Source organism: Silene latifolia, chromosome 9 (assembly GCF_048544455.1).
Source record: "Silene latifolia isolate original U9 population chromosome 9, ASM4854445v1, whole genome shotgun sequence".
In the NCBI taxonomy this organism is placed as follows: domain Eukaryota; kingdom Viridiplantae; phylum Streptophyta; class Magnoliopsida; order Caryophyllales; family Caryophyllaceae; genus Silene; species Silene latifolia.
Window position 1 is genome coordinate 223,898,533 of NC_133534.1, and position 21,887 is coordinate 223,920,419.

At 38.7% G+C, this 21,887-nt stretch overlaps 3 protein-coding genes across 3 annotated transcripts; all 3 read left to right on the top strand.

Annotated features, from left to right (window-relative positions):
* Nucleotides 1-2,028: 2,028 nt before the first annotated feature.
* Nucleotides 2,029-10,829, top strand: LOC141600461 (uncharacterized). The gene is made up of 11 exons (XM_074420694.1): nt 2,029-4,477; nt 4,647-4,883; nt 5,176-5,305; nt 5,942-6,094; nt 6,172-6,374; nt 6,537-6,606; nt 7,793-7,999; nt 8,341-8,561; nt 9,625-9,703; nt 9,882-10,022; nt 10,117-10,829. The coding sequence occupies exons 1-11, from the start codon at nt 2,322-2,324 to the stop codon at nt 10,297-10,299; spliced, it is 3,780 nt and encodes a 1,259-aa protein (XP_074276795.1). The 5' UTR covers nt 2,029-2,321; the 3' UTR covers nt 10,300-10,829.
* A 1,305-nt stretch (nt 10,830-12,134) lies between these two features.
* Nucleotides 12,135-15,832, top strand: LOC141600464 (eukaryotic translation initiation factor 3 subunit E). The gene is made up of 7 exons (XM_074420698.1): nt 12,135-12,595; nt 13,125-13,352; nt 13,444-13,565; nt 13,810-14,029; nt 14,566-14,708; nt 15,242-15,379; nt 15,510-15,832. Exons 1-7 carry the CDS (start codon nt 12,233-12,235, stop codon nt 15,607-15,609), a joined length of 1,314 nt encoding a protein of 437 aa, XP_074276799.1. The 5' UTR covers nt 12,135-12,232; the 3' UTR covers nt 15,610-15,832.
* Nucleotides 15,833-19,558: 3,726 nt separating this feature from the next.
* LOC141600466 (calcium-binding protein CBP-like) lies at nt 19,559-21,111 on the top strand. The gene is made up of 5 exons (XM_074420700.1): nt 19,559-20,141; nt 20,241-20,287; nt 20,393-20,571; nt 20,681-20,699; nt 20,806-21,111. Exons 1-5 carry the CDS (start codon nt 19,649-19,651, stop codon nt 20,905-20,907), a joined length of 840 nt encoding a protein of 279 aa, XP_074276801.1. The 5' UTR covers nt 19,559-19,648; the 3' UTR covers nt 20,908-21,111.
* Nucleotides 21,112-21,887: the final 776 nt, after the last annotated feature.

The window sequence follows — 21,887 nt, forward strand, 5'->3', positions numbered from 1 at the left end:
ATTTGAGTGCCATATGCCCCCCCTCGACCTCTCGAATTTTTCATAAAATGAAACATCTCAAAAGCAATAAGAATATTAGCAGTAATCATTCTACCTGGGGTGAACGCACTCTAATTCTCCGACACAATATCTCCTTGAAACTTTTTCAGTCTATTAGCCAAAACTTTGGACACGATCTTATATAATACATTGCACAAACTTATCGGCCGGAAATCTACCATTTTATTCGGGGCCTTTTTCTTAGGAATTAACACAATATGGGTTATGTTTAAATTACCTGGAATTGGCGAGCCATTTAGAATGCCTAACACTTGATGAATTACAGAAGGTCCAACTATATACCAGTAGGTTTGGAAAAACAAGCCATTCATACCATCTGGACCCGGCGCTTTGAGCGAATTCATTTGATTCAGAGCTTCAACAACTTATTCCCCCCGTATAATCTACCCTTAATATCGCATTCATATGCTCCGTCACTCACCCCATAACCCCTTGGAACACATCCCCAAAATTAGACGGTGAAGTAGTGTTAAATAGCCCTTGAAAATAGCTCACTGCTGCGTTTGCCACATCCTCTGTTTTCTCATATATTATTCCCTCGCCATCAACAATCTTATGAATATGGTTTCACTCCTTTCTCTGGCTTGCTTTACGATGATTTTTTTTTGTATTTTTATCGCTTTTCTTTAGCCAAATCGCACGCGATCGTTGCCGCCATAAAAGTTCTTCCTGCCTCAGAAGCTTTGCAATATCCTGCACAATCTGCCTTCGCTCTGCCACTGCCCTTACATTCCTTAACCCTTCATTAAGCACACTAAGTCTCATTCTCTTCTTTCTCAGCTCCTTCACCACCTTACCAATGTTTATACCCTTCCATTTTTGGAGATCCTTTGCACACGCTTCTATTGTCTCAAGCAAATCGCCATCGTCCCGTGCCCAGGCCCTCCGTATGGTATCCTCACACCCCTCTTCCCCTACCCACACATGCTCGAACCAAAATTTTCTCCTAGGTCCACTTTCCTCTCCGTTCCTTTTATCAAAAATCACCTTTAAGGGGGGCATGGTCAAACCATTCCCTATCTAGATGAACCAGTTTAGCATAAGGGAAAAGCTCAACCACTCCTCCCTAATTTCCCTCATTTAGTTACTTGTCAATCTTGCTTTTAATCCCCTATTTTATTTTTCTTCTTTCCCCCTCTAATTCATATGATACGATATTGTGGGGGATTGGGAGGGTTATGGGAAGGGTTGGCGCTTGGAAGTGTGAAGGAAGGGGGGTTTGAGCGGGTGAGGGAGTGGGTATGGAAGGTTATGCAAGAGCTAGACAGGAGGGATAGAGTCACGTTTATGGTGGGATGTTGGGCGGTGTGGGAGAGGCGCAATAAATGGGTCTTTGAGGAAGAGCATATGGGTATTGGTGAGGTGGTGAGGAGGACTGTGGATATGTGTAAGGAGATGGAGGACGGTGAGAGTGGCGGGGGGAAAGGACAGGCAGCACAGGGGAGTAAAGAAGGAAGAGGCTCGGGGTGGACAAAACCGGGTGAGGGGTGTGTCTAAAATCAACGTCGATGCTTTTGTCAAAGAGGGTGTTGGGGTTGGGCTCATGGTCGTGTGTAGGGACGATAGAGGGGAGGTGAAGTGGCTGGTGGTGGAGCAACGAAGAGGGGTCAGGTAGCCTAAGGAGGCGGAAGCGGAGGTGATTCTGATGGGTATGGAGGAAGCTACTAGACGAGGCTTTCGAGACATTATAATGGAGAGCGACTGCCAAGTCTTGATCAAGGCTTTGAAGACAAGGGCGAACGGTAGAAGTGACTTCCATCTCATTTTGGACGATATTTTTTATGTTTGTAATTCCTTTAGTTCAGTAAAGTGGTCGTTTGTCGGTAGGGAGTCGAACAAGGTTGCTCATGAGACTGCTCGGTTAGCACCTTGTGTTGTAGGTAAGCGGGAATGGTCGAGTGGATTCCCGGTGAACATTATCGCTATTGCTTCTGATGATTTATTAGTGAAGGTTTAACCTCTACGGAGGGATTTCAAAAAAAAAAAAAAATAAAAAAAAAAATGAAAAGCGTACACACAAGGTCTTAAGTAGCAGAAAAGGGAAGAAATCAAAGAAATTCCCCCAATCAAACAACTCGAATCCCTTTCTCTTCCCTCTTTCCCTGCCTTTTGAATGCTCCTTCCACCTCCAACATACTAATAAGCTAATTAATTACCTTCTCCTTCCCCAAACTCCCCGTAATCACTATTCTTTAACCTAACTCATTTCCAAACCCTAATTTTCCATTTTCCCCCAATTGCATGCCGGTAATTCATCGGCAATGTCACCGTCGGCGGCTTCTGTAGATACCCGAGCCCCCTCCGATCCTAATTCCGTCTTTAATTTCAATCACGACCGTTGCAGCTTCAACTCTGGCGCCTCTTCATCCTTTTCTTCTATTAATAATAATAATCAATCTTCGGTATCGGGCCGGGTTGGCCTGAGATCGAGGCCTAGGCTGGTTAAGCAGAGGAGGAGCTGCAAAACGACGACGTCGTCGTTTTCGGCTGATGCCGTTGATTCCGGGATTAACCCATTTCGGTCAGTGTGCTCCACTAATGCTCACCTGAATGATTTTAGTAATTGCAGTGATAATAATGCTTTTAATGGCCAGTTTCGTGATGAGAACTTTGTTTTCAGGGTTTCAAATTCGAATAATGGAGTTAGTCATTCTGATAGTAGTATGAACAATAATAATAATAATCATGTTAGCAACGGTGCTGATTTTGTTTTCGGGGTTTCGAATACGGATAATGGAGCCAGTGATTGTAATGGTATTAAGAATGATAGTAATATTCGCAATGGTGCTGATGTTATTGGGGCACAGTTTAATAATGAATGTTTTATTTTTGGGGGTTTAAATTTTAATAATAATAAAGGCGATGATTGCAATCTTAGTAATAATGTGTCAAAAGCTGATGTTAAAGGTAGTAACTTAGGAGGGGATACTAGAAATGTTGATTCAATAGAGAATGTTAGTGTAGAAAAGGAGAAAGTTGGCGAAATTGGTTCTAATGGTATAAAGCCAGAAAATGGCACTACCAGTGATGATGTTGATGAGGAGGGTAAGGGAAAACATGGAGAAAGTGGCACAGAGTTTGCACTTTCAGAGGAATTAAAGAAGTTGAAAATTGAGAGGAATGAGAGGGATGGCTTGGGTGGAGAAAAGCCACAGGGCAAAAGCAATGTGGGTTTGTCAAATGGAAGCGATCAGATTTTTGTTTTCACGAGTGCTGGGGGGAAGTCTGATGTGCCCAGGGAAAGGTCTACTCCTGTGAAAAGTGAGGCGAGTTCAGATGTGTCTGGGGGATGGTTTACTCCTATGGGAAGTGAGGCGAGTGCTATCAGTTCCAATGAAGATGACAAAAGTGTTAATACTGGGGAGACCAGTAGGTTAAAACCCCATTTCACTAGCGACAAAGTTTTTGTATTTGGAAGCAGTGGAAACTCCACTAGTGCTCGCGATTCTACCCCTCAATCATTCTCTTTTTCTGCCGAAGATGGAGGTAGTGTGAAAGATGTGCCTCTGTCTCTATTCTCTTCTCCAATTTTAGATGCTGAAGTTGATAGCATTAAACCCGAGGCTTGCTCTGTTTCTGAAGAGAAGAAGGCTGGCTGTAGTTCTGCTAGTATGGCTCAGAGTTCTGTGGCTTCTTTCCCAGAATTTAAATTACCGCAATTTGACGGATCATTCTCCTTTAGTTCAAATCTGCCTAGTGAATTAGGTAGAAAGACAGAGTCTAGGGTAAGAGCTCGAGGTTTGAGGGACAAACATTCAAAGAAGACAAAGGCCAAGGTGAAACACTCTAAGTCCACCAAGCAGCAGCCTGTAGAAATACCCTTGTCAGCTAAAAGCGTTACTCAAGTCCAAGACGCAGCTGAATGTTATTCTCCCATGGACTTCTCACCTTATGAGGAGACTACAATAACTGATGATGTGTCTCTTATTGGCCAAGAGGCAACTGGTCAATCAAAAGTGGAAAATGGTGGTATTTCTGGGTTGGCACAACCAAGCCCATTGTTCATGAAAAATGGGCTGGGTGCCACTATGGATGCTCCTGATTCTGGCTCTAGTGCGAAAGTGAATAACAATGATGAAAATGTTACCCCGGTTGCTTTCACTACTGACGTGGCCAGTGATGGCCAGGAGAAGTTTGCCTTCAAAGCATCAAGTTCTGCTCAAAACGATGTTACTTCTCAGAAACGTCAGCAGAAAAAGAAGTACCGGATGAAATCTGCTTCTATCCCTGTTGCAAGTTCGACGGCCCAAGGATCTTCCTTGGGTGGAACTCATCCGTTTAATGCGCATGATGGTCTAAAAGGAAACTTCTCTACTTCTACTAGCAGGGGCAAGCATGAAGCCAAAGGAAACAGGGAGCAGAGCCATAATTCTGCATTAAGCTCAGCAGAAAAAGCTTGTGATAAGTGGCGAAGGAGGTACATATTTCATGTTCATCTGTTAACATTAAGCAAGTGGTGACTGTTTATTTTCTTATGAAGGGATACTCCCTTTGTCCCAATCGTTTGGTAAACAAATGATTGAGACGGAGGGAGTATATTTTGTTCTTGTTGTTGCCTTCTGACATGTTAACATTACTTGGTGCAGAGGGAATGATGCCTACGAAAAGGGGGATCTTTCTAAAGCGGAGGACTTCTACACATGGGGTGTGAATTGCATCCCTCTGCGTGACGCATCAGATGTTTTTGCGCCTCTTGTGCGTTGTTACAGTAACCGCGCTGCAACAAGGATGGCTCTTGGTAGGGTGAGAGAAGCTGTTCAAGATTGCCGTATGGCTGTTAAGCTTGATCCCACTTTCCATAGAGCACAGATGAGAGCTGCTAAGTAAGTGTCTAGCTTTTTGGACTTCATCGGTCTCTTTCCTAGTAATCCTCATATTTATTTATAGGTCCTTATCTCTCTAGATAATCGCTAGTAGTCTTAGTACTGTTTTGCCCTGTGAGAATTTTTGTAGAAATATAAGATAATTTTGCCTATCTGTTGGTCAGTGTTGATGATTTTTCCTGCGTCCTTTGAATTTGTTCTTTTATTAAACTATAGATGTGTTCATGTTATTACTGATCTGTTTCTTGCTCCCTAACTTTTTGCCTTACTCAACTGTGTTTTGTCTCTGTAGTTGTTATCTTCAGCTGGGGGAGTTGGAGGATGCTATGAAATGCTTTGGTAACGTCATCGAATCATCTAAAGCTGTTTGCCTTGATAGGCAAGTCATAATTTCAGCCTCTGAAGGGATACGAAAGTCTGAGGTGAAATGATTAATTTAATGGCAAAAATTCATCCTACTTGTTATATTTGAGTAGCTTCATGACCTATTTCCTTCCTAATTATTTAAAACACTGATGTCTCAAGAAGGTTTTTGTCTTGCATGTCTAGAGAGTACTAATGCGCCTGTCATGATTAGATTAAGTTCCCCTGTTATTTTGCCGCAAATACTGTCTTTCCCTTAACATCTACAAGTACAGTGGTTGCCATGTCAGGCTAATATTCTCAAGTTGTCGTGATATCATGTTTTCATGTGTTGCTTATATATATTTTTTGCTAGAGATTTCAATTGTTATGTAGGCTTCCTGGTAACTAAATGCTTGAATATAAAGCAATTATGTAAACCACAAACCAACAGGGGAATGTGTGCCGGTGATAATGTTTTTGAAGAAAAGCTGCCTTATATTAGAGACTTACAGTAAGCTCGCATGAAGCGAATGGTACTTCAGTTAATAAAAAAGAATCCACAAGGTCTGTCTAAAAAATACCCCTTAGTGTTCTGCTGTAAAAGAAAACATTAAAAGTACAAAACTGTCACAAAAATGTAGCAATAATGCGACAATCAGATAAGCAAAATTGTTTTCTTGTCCTAATAAATGCCTTGTTTTTGTATTCTTCAGAAAGTAATTGAATGTTCCAAACGCTCTGCTGAACTTCTGAGACTCAAAACATCAGAAGCTGCAGCTAGTGCTTTGGATTTAATTGTTGAAGCAATGTCTGTGAGTATATACTCTGAGAAGCTACTTGAAATGAAAGCTGAGGCCCTTTGCATGGTACGACTGACACAAAAGTTCCTTTCTTATTCGAATAATGCATTCTATTTGGTCTAAGTGTATGCTGTGTTTTGCAGTTGCGGAGGCATGATGAAGCAATAGCTTTGTGCCACCAGACTCGCGATTTTGCAGGAGAGAACTTCGCTGCTGCATCTTCTGACAACCATGAAGCAGATGATTTATGTTCAGATGTACACGGTTGGAGGGGACGGGCTTTATATAAGTGTCACTTTCATATTGGGAAGCTCGAGGAGGCTCTTGAGTATATAAAGAAGGAAGAGTAAGTGAAATCTGTGATTGATCCTTTAACAGCTCTCATCATTAGAGCTCTCTGAGCAGATCTCATTTTCATGAGCCTTTTGGGTACTTGTTTTTAGGGCCTATTAGACTATTTGAGTTGTTAACACTAACTAGTTTTTTTTTTTTTTTTCCCCCTGAGTAGGTCTGGAGCCAAACCCCAGGAATCATCAGATACTTTAGCTGCCACTATAGGTGAATTACTAAGGGAGAAGGTATGTGTTATGCATGTGGAACATTTAGCAGTCACTATCTGAGATGTTAACATTAGTTTTTTTTCTTTTCATGGTGTAAGGAATTGTGAGTGATTTTTATGTGGTTTGACTTGTGAGGGATATTGGTCGTATATATTCTGAATCACTTCCTTTCGTGCATGACATGCCTTCTTTTAACGTTCATGTGCCTTCTAGTCCACCTGGCTGAAGGTGTCAAAATGGTTTGCATTTAGCCTAAATTGCAAACTTAAGCTAAAGATGGTTTCCTATATACGCATGATAATACTTATGATTACGTATATTAGTTTGAGGAGGTCTCATACATTTCTCTATGCATCCACCTTCAGACTCTGCCATCACAGCTTTGGCCACCCTCGTTTTGACCCGTTCTCCAAAAGTGTTTATTAAGCACCCTAAGTGATCATATGGCTTCAGATATGTGGCAAAGTCAACGTAATATTTCGGAAAGGGGTAGAGGGTATGTGTTTTAGCAACGGGTTAGCGGTGTTGGAAAATCATAGCCCTTGTCTGAGAAAAATAGCTAATTGTCGGTGCAAGGGAGAGAATTAGCCAATAATCTGGCTGGATCTTTTGGTGATGGGAGGGGTGAAGGTGGTAGTGGTTGGGGTGGAGGGTGGTGGTGTTGGGGAGTTTTGATGGGTTTGGGAAGTGGGACACGGCATTTTTTTGTAGAGGAACGGAGTGGTAGGATCCAGTGGTGGTTACGTGTGGGGTTTGGTGGTAGTGCACAGCTGTGGCCGGTTGTGAGGGGTGAGATATAAAAAGATAAGAGTTGGAAGCGTGGTACTTCGGTTTGATATGGTTTATGTGTGATTAATGAGGTCTCATACTATGAGGAGGCCTCACCTATGAAGTACTCGGCTTATATACCATTATACCCCTTCATTCTGTAATAATTGTTGCAAAAAGTCCCGAGCCTTCCATTTCCACTTTTGACTTGCCTGTTGCAGCAGATGACTGTCTTTAATCACCTCTGCCCGCTTCTCTTTGTTTAGCGTATCAAGAAGGGGAAAATATGGCCTAATTGGTTTTAATATATCAAAATTTTCTTCTCTTTTTTCACCTCTGTTTGATGACAAGTTGGGTGGAACCTTCGTGTTTGTTTATGCTGTGTTTTCTCATTAAGGATAATAATTTACTGTTTCTTCTGTATACATGGCTACAGAGTGCTGGTAATACTGCATTTCAGTCTGGAAAACACATCGAGGCTATAGAACATTATACAACGGCTATTACGAGTAGCATGGAATCCCGTCCGTTTGCAGCAATTTGCTTTTGCAATCGCGCTGCTGCGCACCAAGCTTTAGGACACATAGCTGATGCTATTTCTGATTGCAGCTTAGCCATTGCCCTCGATGAAGCCTATGCCAAGGTTTTAACAGCAACTATTTGTGTTTTTTGTTTTTCATTTTTTTTTTCAGCGAATCACAATTAGGTAGCTGCAACCCTAGACCTAGTATGTAGTACAGATCTCTAGGAGATGCTCATCTCACCCTGAAAATTGGTTGCACAATTTCGTTCAGGGAAATTCAAAGCCAAGAGCTTAACCTGGAGAGGAGTACATATATGGTTGTGTAATGTTTTATGCTTATAATCCCTTACCACTCTTCCCGTGGAGAAAGGGGAAGGGTAAATTTCTTCAAGTGTATAGTGATCATTGCAAGGTTTCATACTTCTGTTTGGACCCTTACTGTTATTCCTATCCCTGTACAGGCAGTTTCTAGAAGAGCAACATTGCATGAGATGATTAGAGACTTTAGACAAGCTGCTATTGACCTGCAGAGACTGATTTCTCTTCTTGAGAAACAATCCATGGAAAAATCAAAACAGTCTGGTTCTGGAAATGGAAAAGAATTAAGACAGGTTCGACATCGTCTTTCCATGATGGAAGAAGAAGCAAAAAGAGATATTCCATTGGACCTGTACCTCATTTTGTAAGTGCAAGCCCTTGGATGCTCAAATGTCTGGTTAATCTTCCAGTGCATTACCATTGCTTATGAATTATTATCACTAGTTCACTACTAATCTACTATATCAGTCCTAGGATGAGTGAAATGTTGAAGATGAAGTCTTTTTTTTTTTACCTAGTAGTGGTTCAGAGTTCTAGAGAGTAGAGACGCTACTTTCCTTGGTGTTGAGTGCCCGTTAAATAAACATGCAATGTACTCTACATAATGGGGGCGAATTATGCTTTATATTCCTATCAAGCCATTTCCTTTCCTTTATGAGAACAAAAATTGTTATTTTATGTTGGTCTTCTGGATGACTGATGGAGTGAAGTCGGCAGAATGGCTCCTTAATTTGCAATTTACAAATTTATTATGACATCCTTTTTGACTTTTGGCTGCAGAAAGGCTTAAACTTCTGAGCTACCGTAGTTTGACTGTCTAAATTTTTTATGGGACATGGCTGGGAAACTGCTTTAACCACTGAATATATTCTATATTTGTTAGTCTCTTTTTCGTGGTGAAAGAGCACTATTGGTATTAGGGCAGTTTCATCTTGCCGCCTTACCCTGGCCTTTGATGAGAGGAAGCGTAGGAGTCACGTTAAACATGAGAGGCATATGTCAGGAAATAATGTAGTAGGAGTTTGAATCCTTCCTTTTGTGAGTTTCTGTAATGATCTGTCTCATACTGGAAAGGTTTAGAGTGAAATGGCATTGTGCTTTCTCCCTTTCCCTCCTCTCGTCTCCTACTAGTACTTCTCACTCCCACTCCCTCATATGTAACCACTAGCCAAATGTAGTGCTAGCAGATATGTTTAACCTTTCTAAATGTAACTTGCAACATTCTTTTTGTTAAGTCTTTTATAGTAGTTTTTAACTCACTGATAACCTTGGTCCACGATCTTCATTGGACCACACTATCCACGTTAAAGAACTGTTTTTTTTTTTTTTTTTTTTTTTTTTTTTTTTTTTTTTTTTTTTTAAAAAAAAAATTATTTTTAGGACCCAATAAATTATCCAACTTTTTAACATCTCCAAATGTATTCTAGGGGAGTTAATAAATCTGATCCGGCATCTGAAATCAAGAAGGCCTACCGGAAGGCAGCACTCAGGCATCATCCTGACAAGGTACTGGTGGCTATTCTGATTTTGTTGTCTGTGATACCTGGGAAATCAGTTTTACCGCGTTCAATCTTCAGATGTTTGTAAATAAAGTTTGTGAATAATCTTAATCCTGATCCAGTAAATTTGGCTATTACAAGTTCATGCCGGTTTCTTATTCCTCTGATCTCCTGTATTTGCATAGGCTGGTCAGTCCCTAGTGAGAAGTGATGTTGGAGATGAAGGGCGTCAATGGAATGATATTGCTGAGCTAGTTCACAAAGACTCAGACAGGTTGTTTAAAATGATTGGTGAGGCATATGCTGTGCTTTCAGATCCAACAAAGGTACCTTTTCTGTTTTATCATCCTTCTATTTTCTGTTTTAAGAACTTTGCTTTCTGTTTTAACATAGGTGTTTGTACATTATATTGTTTTTCAGCGCGAAGAGTATGATGAAGAGGAAGAAATGAGGAAAGCTCTAAAGGAGAGCAATAATATAAGAAGCAGTTCAAGGAGATATTCAGAACACTATTATCAGGGATTTCCATTTGAGAGGAGCAGCAATCGCAGGAATTGGCAGGATAGCTACAGGACATATACCAACTCATACAGAAGATACTGAATGATATTCCATGACACTACTGTGAATGAGGTGGTCCCGTGATAAGAAGGCAATGACGTATTGAATGAGTTTAATTGCTGGTCACTCGATGGGAAATGCGTTGCATCAGATCGTGTATCTTAAAAATGGCAAGTGATTTAACTTCCTCATGAGCCTGGCTTCCATGAGCAGCTTGTGCGAGTCGGACACCGAACAAGCACACCCAATTTGGATAGCTGACTAATTGACAGTCAAAGATGCTGCGGATAGGAATGGAGGGATCATGTTTGTTCAAGAGAAGAAACGCATCGTGAAAGGAGATATGCGATTGTTTGTTCAGTAAGGAGCAAATTTAGTTGGATGGTTAACTCATTATCGACCCCATATGTCTGTGTTGGAAGTTGAGGTGACTGATGGATGAGTGTGAAGAAATATACAGACCAGTCGGTTTCTTACACACTTATCTCTGTCGTCAATTTGTCAATCGAGTTCCCTTCCACATTCATATTTTTGCACTGGACTTAATTGAGTAAAAATTTCTTTGTTTAATATACCATGGTTAATTTAGCAATACCCTTCTATAGGCCTGAAGATCTCCGTGGTCCGTGGAGAAATTAGGGGACCTGTGGCATTATGTCCTGTAAGGTTTTTTCTTTTCGTTTTTTTGAGGCATAACAGGGAAGGGGTGGTGTTATTAATATAAGTCTCCACCGATGTTCAGGCAGCTGACGGAAAGTCCGATAAGCTAAACTCGTCTTCTCTACGGTATTTCCCTCCCATTTGACATGGGTACCGTACAATGAAAGGAATCAAGAACAGAGATGAACAAGAACATAAACCCGACCTACTGCTAGCAATAGCATTTGTCAGTGTCATTGAATCGCTTTCAAGTTGAACCTTATTTGCACCAAACCGTCCATATACTCCAATCCTGTATTGCATCGCAGCTCCTATTTTGCACGAACTCCACGACATGACATAACCCTCACCCTGCCAAGTGCCATCTATCTTTGCCAACACCCTGAAGCCCAATTTCCCCACCACAAAAAATTAGAGCATTTGAGTTGAATTTCAACAAACTTGTAGGTGGGGGAGACTAGACCTTGCAAAAGCCGAGTCGACCCGAGGACCCAACTCGAATCGCTCTGAAACCCGACTCGATAGAACCTGAGAATACCGACATCCGAAAACTACCTTATTTGTCCTAACCTGAACGGACCCGAAACCCGACATTAACTCAACCAGATTTTGACTTGAAAACAAAATTAGCTTGGTCCAAGACCAAACTAATACAGTATTCATCTAATAACTTTTTACTAGGTAGTAAGGGTGAATTTGTGTAGCATATTACTCACTACGTCTTGTTCATTTGTTTACCGTTGGTAATCAAAGACCAAGAAAAAATAAGATGACCAATTATTAGACGATAAATGGAATAAATTGAGTGTTTAGGATCAAATTGTCTACTAATGACATTTCTAAAATAGAAAGATAGCCAATGAAATCCTGGGCTCCGCCATTACCGAGACGGCTCTAATAACATTTTCTTAGAAATTACTTCTAGATTTTTGCATCAAAATTTAGGGGTAAATATCGGTGTGCAATAACAAATACGAGTATTTGGGACGAGTCAATTCAAGCTACGAGTGAAAGTTGATTCCTTAGTTTGAGCGTCTGATTAGATACGAGTCGGGTAATTGAAAACGGGTCTACTTGATGTAATCCAAGTTGGACATGAACATTAGAAGTCAGAACCTAACATCTAGGTAACACGGACATTTCTCCTAACCAACTATCCCGTTCGACACCGATACTTGTCGGATACCTATAACGAGGAACGAGATGTCGAAAGACAATCTCCCGTGTCAGTTATCACCAATCTCCTCTCCAATAAAACCCTAGACTATATATAAGAAGCATCAAGGAGAAGCATCAAGGAGAAGCAGCATCAACGATGGCGAAGTATGACCTAACGCCTCGAATGGCGCCGCATATGGACCGTCATCTTGTATTCCCACTCCTTGAATTCCTACAAGAGCGTCAACTCCACCCTGAAGACCAACTTCTAAAGGGAAAGATCCATCTTCTCAACTTCACTAACATGGTTGATTACGCCATGGATATTCACAAATCACTTTACCACACAGATCAAGTTCCTCAAGAGATGATTGATAGGAGAGTTGATGTTGTTGCCAGATTGAAGTCTTTAGAAGAAGCTGCTGCCCCTTTAATGGCTTTTCTTCAGAACGAGGATAAGGTTCAGGAGTTACGTCCTGATAAACAGTATAATCTCCACATGCTCAATGACCGCTATCAGGTCTCTATTATTATTATTACTATTTCCCTTTTTTAATTTGAATGTTAATTAGTAGTAGATTCATGTTTTCATTGTTGTCGCAGCTGTTCAATTAGATCTTATCTTACTATTAATGTTTCTGTCGATGCTTCCGGCTATGGTTTTATGTCAATGTGAATTAGAATATACTCCCTTCGTCCCGGTCAATTGTTGTCCTTTGGTTTTGGCACAAAGACCGAGGAATGGAAGGGGCCAATTATAAGATGACAAGTGGACCAAATTGGCTGCGTTAATGTACAGGCCTACAAATTAGAATGCTAGTTGGGTTTTGATGGGTTTCATGTGGTACTTAATATGGAGTAGAATAGAACAATTGTTATTAGCTCATCAACCAGCAGCACTTGAATTTCTGAGGTTTTTGGTTTTTCTTTTCTATTTTACGGCGTGGGTAGTCAGTCATATTGTTTGCGGTGTTGATTTGCATGATGCTTTTGCACTACACGGCATGTTCTTAGATCTAAGTCACTCGAGTTATTGTCTAAATAAACAGATTGGTCCGGACCAAATAGAAGCACTGTATCAGTTTGCAAAATTCCAATTTGAATGTGGGAATTACTCGGGAGCAGCTGATTTTCTATACCAGTATAGAGCTCTTTGTACCAACAGTGACAGGAATCTTAGTGCTTTATGGGGAAAGCTTGCTGCTGAGATTTTGATGCAAAACTGGGATGTTGCTCTTGAAGAACTCAATCGTTTGAAGGAGATCATTGATTCCAAGGTCCTCTTCTTGTCTCCCCTTTGCTTTTTATTTATTTATATTTATTTATTGTCTGTTTGCTGATGATCAATCATCTCCATTCATGCGGCAGGCATTTGCGTCGCCTTTGAATCAAGTGCAGAGTAGAATATGGCTCATGCACTGGAGCCTCTTTATCTTTTTCAACCATGACAATGGCAGGAATCTCATCATTGACCTATTTAACCAGGACAAGTTTGTCATCCACACTCTCCTTTATCTTAAGTTTTTTTTTTACTCTCCGTAGTATTGATTGAAACTCACTTTTATGTGACTTTTAATTAGTGTCTCATATTTTCAGACAAGTTGTCTGAATTTATTGGTACTACTATATCTGCATTCCCCTCTTTCTCTTTAGTCCTAATATTCTAAGCCCTTTGTTTCTACCTGAAAAGGTCGTAAATTACTTATCAACTTAGAGTAATTCATTTCCTTGCAGGTATCTTAATGCTATTCAAACAAGTGCTCCTCATCTTCTGCGTTATCTCGCTGCTGCATTTATAGTTAACAAGAGGAGAAGGCCTCAGTTTAAGGATTTCATCAAGGTCATCCAGCAGGAGCAGTATTCTTATAAAGATCCTATTACTGAGTTCTTAGCATGTGTTTTTGTCAACTATGACTTTGATGGGGCACAAACAAAGCTGAGGGAATGTGAAGAAGTAAGGATTTCTTTCTGACTTTATACACTGCCTTTTGCTTAGGGCCTTTTTCTTCATGCCACTTTTGACGAGTGTGTAGGTTCTATACTTTCTTCTCTTAAAAAACAGATTCTAGAGTGTATGACCCATGATTGCTTGATGTAATGGGCTTGCAGCCTGAATTTTGTGCTAATTTTCTGTACAAGTACCATTCGTGGTGTATACACTGCAGTCATAGTTCACTTATTTGGTTAATTTTATCAATTTCTAAATATGTAACAATTTCAAGGGGTACTGAAGTTATCATATACTCCGTATAATAAACTCCAATTTTGCGGTTTTGAAATTTCTGTACGTTATTGTTACAGCTTTAAGGCAAGATGTCTTGTTTTACCCTTCAGGCCTCTTGTGTGGTTGAATGTTTGGTGTTTATTGTCCAGGGTATGAAGTGTAGCTTTGATGTACTCATAGCTTTTATTACTGTAATGTATCATTTTGTTAATTCTTCTTTTTGTCTCAGTGCTTACATTTCTAATTTCAATATTTTCTTTGTCCAGGTTATTTTGAATGATCCATTCCTGGGTAAACGAGTTGAGGAGGGCAGCTACACTACTGTTCCCATGAGGGATGAGTTTCTTGAAAATGCCCGTCTTTTCATCTGTGAAACTTACTGCAGGATACATCAGAGAATTAACATTGGGTATGTTCCTGCTTTATGATTGACAATGGGTTGTTAGTCGAATCTTGTAGCTAGCTTACAGTCCTTTGGCAGCTGGGCCGAAGTTGTCTTTAAATTGTGAAAAAAAAAAGGAAACGGTAGGAATGAAAGGCAAATGGATGAAAAGTGTTGGACTTTTGGGTGAAACTTGTCAAATAGGAGTTATTTACAAATTTACGGTTTTGAGTAAAAGATAAAAGACAATTGTATGATGCAAATAGGAACGGAAAAGAGAGTTCTGTTATTTGATGTACTATAGTTTTTAAATAGCCTCAACGCTCTTTCACTTGTCTGAAGTAGGGGCTTATGATCTCTTTTCAGCGCCTATTAATTCTGTGTAATCAGTGCTAGCCATGTCACAAGTAGCAGATGTGGAGTATATCCATGGCAATAACACATGTTTAAAACCTTGAATGACATGCATGTGTCAGACTGTCAGCTAAAAAAAGGACTTGAATCTGTAATTAACTAGTTAGGTCTTTTAAATGTTCTGAGTGATTTTTCGTCATTTGCAGGGTCCTTGCCGAGAAGTTGAACTTGAGTAATGAGGAAGCAGAGAGTTGGATTATGAATCTCATCCGCACATCAAAGTTAGATGCCAAGATCGACTCCAAGTCTGGCACTGTTGTTATGGAACCTAACTACCCCAATGTGTAAGTACAAAACATACAGTCTACAGTTGTTTTTTTGATAATTTTCTTAACCGTAAAGATTGTGAATCTTGTCCTCCAATTTTTTGTTTCTAAAACTCAAAATCAATATTTTTTCGTGGTGTTCTTCCAGGTATGAGCAGCTCATAGATCACACTAAATCTTTGTCAGTGCGAACTTACAAACTAGTCGGCCAAATTCTCGAGCAAGGTCAGCCACAAGCAGCCCGTTAAATTTCAATAGATCGAAGCATTTCTACTGGTATTGTATCTTTTGGGCGTTTTGACTTCTGAGAACTACATTTCAATCTCCGTAGATCTCCTAAGATTTGGTTCTTTACAATTCTATTTCAGAAACACCTGTTGAATTTGATAAATGGAATATTTTTCGAGAAATACTCTACACCGAGTTTATTTTGTTACTGTTATGGATTTGTTTGATATTTTGTTGTTGATACCTGTCTCATGTACTTGGCATCTGAATTGCCAATTCAGTGTGGACAGCACTTCCTCAATCCAGTCTTGTTCGCATGTTGCACATTCTACTCGCTAGTAGTCAAATAGACATGGCAAATGAGACATTTTAGTTTGATTCGGATTTGAGTAATTATGGGTTTGTTAGTTAAGGAGTGATTTCTTTCTTCTTCTTTTTTTTTTTTTAAAAAAACCCGATGGGCTTCCTGCAGTTCTATTGAATCAAGAACCGCAACATCATAAATGTATGTGGAAGAGCACTAGACCGAAACAGTCTTCAATGACATGGTAATTGTTAGGTTCCTTTTTTTTTTTTTTCAATTTCCAGTCAGTTATTTGTGGGTGGGCTTTCTTTGGTTTATCATTTCGGGTTTGGTCTACTTGGAAAATGGAAATAGTACTTTTTTCCAAGCGATTGGGTTGAGTTAGTTCCGTCAAGTCTACCGATTAACCCCCATATTGGTGGAAAAGTATACTGTAAACCCTGAATAGATGAATCTCAATATATTTCATGGACACCTGCGAATATGTGAATCACGCAAGTTGTCCAACATGCTAAAGAGATTCAAGCTCAAAGTTGTAGCCTTAAGTGAGCATCTCTTGTTCCGTCAACGATTTACAAGCTGAGCTATTATACGGAATGGCATTATTATTCCTCCCAAAGGTTATCTTATCCTCCTTGCTTTTGTGATTTCATATGCATAATGCGTCATTCAAATTATTTGGAATTTTCATTGTATGGTACTAAATTAAGAGCATGTTTGGCCTCGATTCTCAAAAATGAGTTTTTGTTTTTGAAGCTTAATTTTTAGAAAACAACGTGTTTGGCCAAAAAGTGTTTTTGAGTCCAAAAACACTTTTACAAACTAGGCCAAACACACACTAACTTATGTTATTTGACAAGATTCGGCAATCTCCACTGATTATTAGATTAGTTTTCATCCTTAATCATAGGAATACTAGTATTCTATAATTACTCGTCTATCAACACTTTATGCTATATATATCCCCTCCGTTCCGGTCATTAGTTTGCCTTAACCAATTTAGTGTGAGACATCAAAGTGTCCATCAATACCATTCCTAAATTGGAAAGATAAACAATTGATTGAGATATACCCAAAATGGAATATGTAACAAATGATGACCGGGATGGAGGGAGTATAAGTTTTTTATATAAAATCTATACTATATAATTAAAAGGCTAGACAAAAGCAATTAATTTTATTCCACATATCACTAGCAATTAATTTAATTCCACATAAGATTAGCAATCAATTTACATTCTATACATTTTAATTAATTATTTAATTTATTTATTAATTACCAAGCCAAAAAAAAGAGCATAAAAAGGAGTAGCAAAGAAATGGAAAAACAAAAAAATGACAAAAAAAAGAGTAGTTTATTATTCACAATTTCACATTGCACCCAGCTTCATCCAATTTCACTTTCAATTCCACCGACACCAAAATACCAACTTCACTCCCTTACTATTATCTATATATGATCTATCTATCTATACAATTTACTTAAAAGACTACATAAACCATTTAATTTTATTTCACATGGCATTTCAATCCACATGACAGTTTTTTTAATCGATTAATCCATAAAATATTACTCCGTATATTATTATTAATTATAATTAAAAGGGTAAAGTTAAACAAACGCTACCTAAAATATCTTTAAAATCTATTTAAAAGGGTATCTAAATTAATGTGACATGGCAAATTAAAAGTGACGTGACAAATTAAATGGGACATAACAAATTAAAATTAACTCAACTATTTATAAGAATATTTAAATTATTCCCTTTAAAAACGAAACCATTCATCTACCAATTTTTGTGTTAACTCTTGATGACATTAACTTGGAGTGATAAGTGCATGTTCATAAATTACACTAAATGTATATAATTGAAGAAGTTATTTGTTAATCACTCCCATCTTTTGGGTTTCTAATCACAAAAATCCATCTTTATATATATATATACATCATCTAACACTCTACACAACCATCAACTAGATTGTATGGATTTTCAATCACTTCTTTTAAATGGTATTATGTATCCACAAGTCATAAATCTTTGTATTGATCCAATAATTTTTCTTTTTAGCCACCATATTCGATGAGAAGCTCGTAATCCCTCACCCATCTCTAAATTCTACGCTAACATTAGGTGAATGAGCTTTAACCTTAATTTTTGTCTTTTGTCTCTTTTAATTATAATTTTTATTATTAATACATTGTATTTGTAATGGTTATTGCATTTTTCAAAGGTTATGTAATTGAAATTTTAGGAGACAATGGTATTTAAGTATGACAATCTAAAGAACATATCAATTACGTGGGTTTTGCGATGGGTGGCAAATACTCGAAGTACTTCATATTTTGAAGTATATGGCTAAAGGTGAAAATTTTTGGAGAGATGACATACAATTTTGTATAATATTGTTTTAATATATAAAGTATTATGCCGTAATGATGTAATTGTTGTTCGAGTTTCTCCTTTGGAATTCTTAGTTTCGCAATTTATTATTTTACCCATTATTTTATTAGCTACAATATTATGGGTGGTGTGAAATGTTAGTTTTGTCATAATAATTCTAATCGTGTGTGTTATGTTATTTCCTGAATTGTTGATACAATTTTAATATCTAATAATTAGCGAGGGTTCTCATTGACAATATTATAGTTTTGCGTATCAATTAAACTGTTGTACAAAAAATTAACTGACTTTATACAACCCTAAGAAGTTTTAACTTAAAACATGAAAATCGTAAGTTAAATCGTAAGTTGAGTTGATCGTAGTATGTTATGATATTAAATCACTAAAAATATTACGGTAGAAACAAAACATCCCGTGAATTTCACGGGCCACAAAACTAGTTTTAATATTATAAAGGAAAAAAGGTATTTATAACAAATTAACAAGGGAATTATGATTCATTTGACATTATCACAGGATTGTGGGAGGGGGTCAATGATGGGGTTGGGGTAGTTAGTGAAGGGGATCGTGAATTAAACCCGAAGATAAAGAACCACAATGAACCAAATCAAAGAACAGATGAGAGGAGAAGGTAGAAAAGAGAAGGTAGATAGTATCCCTGATCATCAATATATCCAAAAACTTAATGGAAGCTAGGATTTGGTCAGCAAGAGTCTGAGTAGAAAAAACAAATCTCAAAAGGATATTAATATATTATGTATGCAGATTTAAAAGCGTTGATACAATGGGAAAGTGTGTCGAAATTCATGAGTACCAGGTGAATTATTCATATTTTTTCCGCAACATAAATTCACTCAATGTTTTCTATCGTTAAAAGTGTGTCGAAATTCATAAGAGTACCAAAACTGGTTTTCAATAAGTAGGTTGAATACCACTCTATTTTTCCGTAACATAACTCAGCTTACAAATGAACTAATAATAACTACACTAATCATCAATGTTGTACAGAATATAAATATAGCATATAGTAATTGATGTTAATAGGATATTGAAGGGTGTGGAATTCTTATCCATGAATCCCATCCCGCCTCAACAGATGAGATGCTCCATATGTAGGCATGTAATTATGTACTTGAGTTAGCTCCTCCACTTATCTGACGTTTTGATAATGAATAATGAATATATTCCACAACTTAGCTTAAATTTTACACATTAGAATCTTACCAGACTCTCTTACTATATAAATACCCTACTTCTCCCCAAGTTTCCTTCATCAAACAAAAAACCAAACAGAACACTCCTAGCTTTATTAGTTTCCTCAGCATCCACCCCCACCCCCCCGGCTTTGCTAACATGCAAGCTTACTCTCAACGTTACTACAATGACCAATCATCCCAACAAGAGCAACAATATTACCGATCTTCCACAGTAGCATCCCCGCCTCAATATGGGATGCAACAATCTCAATATGGCGCCCAACAGTCTCAATATGGCGGCGTGCAACAACCACAGTATGGCGGTGTGCAACAATCCCAGTATGGCGGTGTGCAACAATCACAATATGGGATGCAAAAGAGCTCCTCCTACCAGTCGTCTCAGTCGCAGCAGGGGGCAAGCATGAGTGTCTTTGGACAGGATCCCTTTTGTGAGATCATGCCCTCTCACTTCCCACCCGGGACTGACCCTAAGATTGTCGCCTGCTTCAACAGGATTGATAGGGATGGTAATGGAGTTGTTGACGATATGGAGCTTCAGTCTGTCTTGTCCTCCTGCAACTATAGTTTTAACATGAGGACTGTTCACCTCCTCATGTTTGAGTTCACTCATAGCAACCGCAGGGCCCTTGGTACGGAGTATTTCTTTTCCCTACACAAATCTACTGTCTACATGTGAGTTTGGATGAAACGGTTGTAAATGACCTACCTTATTCTCAATCTGTAAACAGGCCCCAAGGAGTTTGTACCATTGATGAAGTGTCTTCAGAGCTGGAGGGTAAGCAGATTACTATATCAACATATGGATTATCGCGTTCATCCTTTTAATTTAGTATGGATGATTGATAAATATGTGTGTTATTGAAAAATGGTAAAAATGCAGACAATGTTCCAGAGGTTTGATAGGGACAGGAATGGGAGCATCGACTCATCAGAGCTAGGTCAAGCTCTCAGCAGCTTGGGCTTTGCTGTATCCCCGGTCATTGTTAATCTCCTCATTTCCAAGTTTAACAAGACTGGTAGTGTTGGCAGGTGTTCTCTTCAATATGATAGCTTCATCGAGTATGTTCTTCTTCATCACCGCCTTTTCCTTTCATTTCAACATTTTATTCTATTCAACAGCACTCAACTGACATATGTTTGTTTACTTTCTTGTCTTTCTTGTATGCAGGTGCTGCCTCACTGTTAGGGTAATATTCTCGCTTATGCTATTTACTTTCCTACTTTCCTAGTCCTTACCATACTATCTTATACGCGTAATTCGACTAATAATAAGTGGATAATATATAATTGCAGGGGCTAACTGAGACATTTAATGCGAAAGCAGATGGGTGTGGCAGGGCAACATTTGGGTATGAAGAGTTTCTGCTCAATATTCTCCCCTTCATCATTGCTTAGATTATTCAACCTGCTGCTGCTCTTTGAATATTACCAACTCTATCACTTTACTTATTATCTTTGGTCTTCGCTTGTTCTAAATAATGCAATGTTTTCTTATGTATTACCATTATTATGTTAAGTTGCAGTTAATCTTGAAATCTGCTTTAATTTGTACTTGAAACACAAAGATTGTTGTTGGATTGATGCCCTATTTGTATGTCCTGTACGGAGTATGCTACTATTATTATGGAAGTATTTCAATTCGGAAAATTGTTATTTTTCGGAATGTGTTAGATAGCAACAAATGTCCAACCGTGTTACAGCGACACCAAAGACTGCTGCAAAGTGGTTCGGTTTGAAACAATAGAAAACAGTGCAACTATATACTCTGAAGAACATTTAAAAGAAAGCATCAAAGATGAATACAAAGAATTAGGGAGTCATTTTTATTGATTGCAAAACTTAAACATGAGGCTGCCACTAATAGAAATGCAGAAATATAATGCATGATAATGAAACAAATGAAGAGCGGATGATTATAGCAACCTTGGAAGATGAAAACATCCCTAATATATCAATCCTACTAATATACGGAGTACTAGTTAATACTATCCATTAAGGGTGGCCATGGGTTTTTAAGTAAGCAGACAAGTTGTTGATCATCTGTTTGATTCCATCTGGAACATCTGGATCATCAAAGAAACCATCAGAAGTCTCAACATCGCCATTGGCATGTACTCGATACCACCAATTGTCAGCCTTGCCATTCGAGTAACCTCCTCCGCCTCCACTGTTCACCACTGGCGAATCACCCCCACTTGGAGTTGTTGGACTCGGCTTGGCTGGTGTGGTAGGATTAGATGGGACTGGGACTGGGCTTGGTTTTTTGGGAGGAGTTTGTTTAGGAATTGAAGTCGTTGGTGGGGGCTGGACGAATGGGTCAGGGAATGGTGGGAAGTGGAATAATGGAAAGGGGATGAAAAATGGAATTGGAAATG

What these genes read in the sequence shown, in the direction of transcription:
- LOC141600461 (XM_074420694.1), top strand. Translation starts at nt 2,322, where the DNA reads ATGTCACCGTCGGCGGCTTCTGTAGATACCCGAGCCCCCTCCGATCCT. An exon ending in GCACAGATGAGAGCTGCTAA is followed by an intron (nt 4,884 to 5,175) that starts GTAAGTGTCTAG and finishes TTGTCTCTGTAG; the next exon opens with TTGTTATCTTCAGCTGGGGG. An exon ending in GTGAATTACTAAGGGAGAAG is followed by an intron (nt 6,607 to 7,792) that starts GTATGTGTTATG and finishes ACATGGCTACAG; the next exon opens with AGTGCTGGTAATACTGCATT.
- LOC141600466 (XM_074420700.1), top strand. Translation starts at nt 19,649, where the DNA reads ATGCAAGCTTACTCTCAACGTTACTACAATGACCAATCATCCCAACAA. An exon ending in TAGCAACCGCAGGGCCCTTG is followed by an intron (nt 20,142 to 20,240) that starts GTACGGAGTATT and finishes ATCTGTAAACAG; the next exon opens with GCCCCAAGGAGTTTGTACCA. An exon ending in AGTGTCTTCAGAGCTGGAGG is followed by an intron (nt 20,288 to 20,392) that starts GTAAGCAGATTA and finishes GTAAAAATGCAG; the next exon opens with ACAATGTTCCAGAGGTTTGA.
- LOC141600464 (XM_074420698.1), top strand. Translation starts at nt 12,233, where the DNA reads ATGGCGAAGTATGACCTAACGCCTCGAATGGCGCCGCATATGGACCGT. An exon ending in AGGAGATCATTGATTCCAAG is followed by an intron (nt 13,353 to 13,443) that starts GTCCTCTTCTTG and finishes TTCATGCGGCAG; the next exon opens with GCATTTGCGTCGCCTTTGAA. An exon ending in GACCTATTTAACCAGGACAA is followed by an intron (nt 13,566 to 13,809) that starts GTTTGTCATCCA and finishes ATTTCCTTGCAG; the next exon opens with GTATCTTAATGCTATTCAAA.